At 48.6% G+C, this 2,779-nt stretch overlaps 1 protein-coding gene across 1 annotated transcript; it reads right to left on the bottom strand.

Moving 5' to 3' along the window:
• Nucleotides 1–1,936: 1,936 nt before the first annotated feature.
• Nucleotides 1,937–2,779, bottom strand: LOC147962698 (uncharacterized). Its single transcript, XM_087534274.1, has one exon. The coding sequence runs from the start codon at nucleotides 2,777–2,779 to the stop codon at nucleotides 1,937–1,939; it is 843 nt and encodes a 280-aa protein (XP_087390400.1).

Genomic DNA, 2,779 nt, shown 5'->3' with positions numbered 1-2,779 from the left:
TTCATTCAGAAAATTAGCTACCCGATTGAACCGACAATTCCTTTTAGGAGTAATCGGTCTGAAATTGTGACCACGAGGGATCCAAGCATCTCTCCAGGTTTTTATCATTTCGCCGTTGCACACGCGCCATATAATGCCCTTTTTCACCAAATCAAGACCATGAACAATACCCTTCCAGACCGCCGAACTGTTAGACGAGAAAACAATGTCAAGCAGGTTTCCCCTAGGGTAGTATTTGGCCTTCAATAATCTCGCACAAAGGCTATCTGGGCTATCTAAGAGGCGCCAAGCCTGCTTGGCAAGCAGAGCTTGATTAAACGCCCTCATGTCTCGGAATCCCATGCCCCCCATTGCTTTGGGTAACATCATTCTCTCCCAACTTAACCAGGCCATCTTCCTTTTGCCATTTTCCACCCCCACCAATATTGCCGCATCATCTTGGTTAGATCATCACACACTGAAGCCGGCAGTTTGAACACACTCATTACATAGGTAGGAATCGCCTGAGCCACAGCCTTGATAAGAATCTCTTTATTTCCAACTGAAACATATTGTTCACTCCAATCAACAAGAATTTTCCTCAATCTATCTTGCAGTGTCTCAAATTGCCCCTTGTGAACTCTTCCTTCAGGGACCGGGAGTCCAAGGTATTTTGGTTCAAACACCTGCTGCGTTACCTCCAATGTACTCTTGATCTCATCCACGACTGACCCACCGCAGTTGTCAGAAAACAGGATGGAACACTTCTCGGGATTTATAAGTTGACCCGTCGCCGAGGAATAAGTGTTCAACAAACCTTTAACAACATCCGCCTGCTGGCCTGAAGCTTCAAAAAATAGCAAGGTATCATCCGCAAAGAGGAGATGAGAGATCTCTGGTGCACCCCGACAAATGCTCACCCCGTTCAAACTGCCTTCATTCACTGATTTAGATAGGAGAGAAGATAACGCGTCAGCGACAAAGGGAAACAAAAACGGAGACAATGGGTCACCTTGACAAAGGCCTCGTGATGGTGAAAAAACCTCCAGAAGTTTCCCATTCAGTTTAACCGAGTAACGGACAGATTTAACACAAGACATTATCCAAGCTATCCACTGTTCCGAGAAGCCCCATCTACTCAGCGCCTTCTCCAGAAAATCCCAGTCGACCCGATCGTACGCCTTTGAGAGATCGAGCTTGTATGCACAGGCCGCCCGACTGGTATTTTTCAATGATTGTATGTGGTGGATGCACTCAAAGGCAATAATAGAATTATCCGAGATGAGCCGGCCCGGAATAAAATCACTTTGATTTTCAGAGATCAACTCCGACAGACAAGGCCGGAGACGGTTAACCAAACTTTATACACCAACTTGTAAATAACATTGCAGAGGCTGATCTGCCTGAAATCCTTAAGCTCCTTGGGATGAGGAACTTTCGGGATGAGGACGATCGCCGTATCATTAACCCCCTCTGGCATGGAGCCAGAGACAAAGAACTCCAACACGGCAGCAGTGATTTCAGATTTTAGAGTTGCCCAATTCCGTTGATAAAACCTTGTCGGGAAGCCATCCGTGCCCGGAGCTTTAAGCGGGCCAATTTGAAACAGTGCATTCGACACTTCCTCCTCGGTAAATGATGCACATAACATGGCGTTCATCTGGTCAGTTACCTTAGGGACAATAGCCTAGAGAACGACATCGGGGTTGAGAGTCGGGTCCTTGGTGTACACTTCCTTGAAGTAGGAAGTAGCCATGCGTTCCATGTCCGATGGAGAGGAGCACCATGAGCCATCAGACCGCCGAAGTCTCTGTATGTAGTTCCTCCGCGCCCGCCATACAGCTCGCCTATGCAAATATGCCATGTTTCGTTCTCCCTCCTTCAGCCACGTAATGCGTGATCTCTGTAACCACATCATCTCTTCCCTATATAATAGCTCATCGAGTTGGGCCATCTTCTAGCGAATCAACGAGCGATCCGCATCTCTTAGCTGTAGATCAGCCAGCTCGGATCTCAACTTCTCCAATTCTGTGACAACGTGGCCAAAATTCTTCTTACTCCACGCCCTAAGGTCATTCATCATTTCATGTAGGGCGTCCCGCACCGCCGCCAGATTGCCGGCCGGTTTGCTTTTCCTCCATCCATTCGCCACCACCTCTGCCAGCGCCGGGTGGCGTTCCCACATAATCTCATATCGAGGGGAAGCAGAAGTCCTCCTCGAATCCTCAAGAACCAGTCGAACCAAGATCGGACAGTGGTCAGAACATGACGAAGCAAGGTGAACAACTTGCGCGGCCGGGAAGAGCTCCCTCCACCCCTCATCCGCACAGGCACGATCCAGGCGAAATCGCACGTTCCTCTCTCCAAACTGCCCATTATCATATGTAAATGGATACCCCGAAAAACCGAGGTCCCATAATTCGCATGCCAACAAACAGTCCCGGAATAACCCCATTTGATTTTCAGAGCGCTGGGCTCTAGACATATGCTCATGCTGCCACATTGCCTCATTAAAGTCTCCACATACTAACCACGGCTCCGACGAAACCGCACGAAGCTGGGATAGAGAACTCCACATGAGATGACGGTTTTCAACTCGGGGTTCACCATAGACAAACGTCGTTCTCCAACTTTTATCATTTGCCACATCTACAATCCGCACGTCAATGTACCGTGCACAAGAATCCAGCACCGTAACCTGCAACTTCTCATCCCAAAAGAGTGCCAGGCCTCCACTGAGGCCGTCACTCGACACACCAACAAAACCCTTCATCTGCAATCTCCACCTCAATTTCTCCAT

This window comes from Triticum urartu, chromosome 7A, assembly GCF_056163025.1.
Source record: "Triticum urartu cultivar PI428250 chromosome 7A, HENAU_Tu73, whole genome shotgun sequence".
NCBI lineage: Eukaryota > Viridiplantae > Streptophyta > Magnoliopsida > Poales > Poaceae > Triticum > Triticum urartu.
Note: the sequence above shows the minus strand (reverse complement) of the source record. Positions and strands in the feature narration are given on the sequence as shown.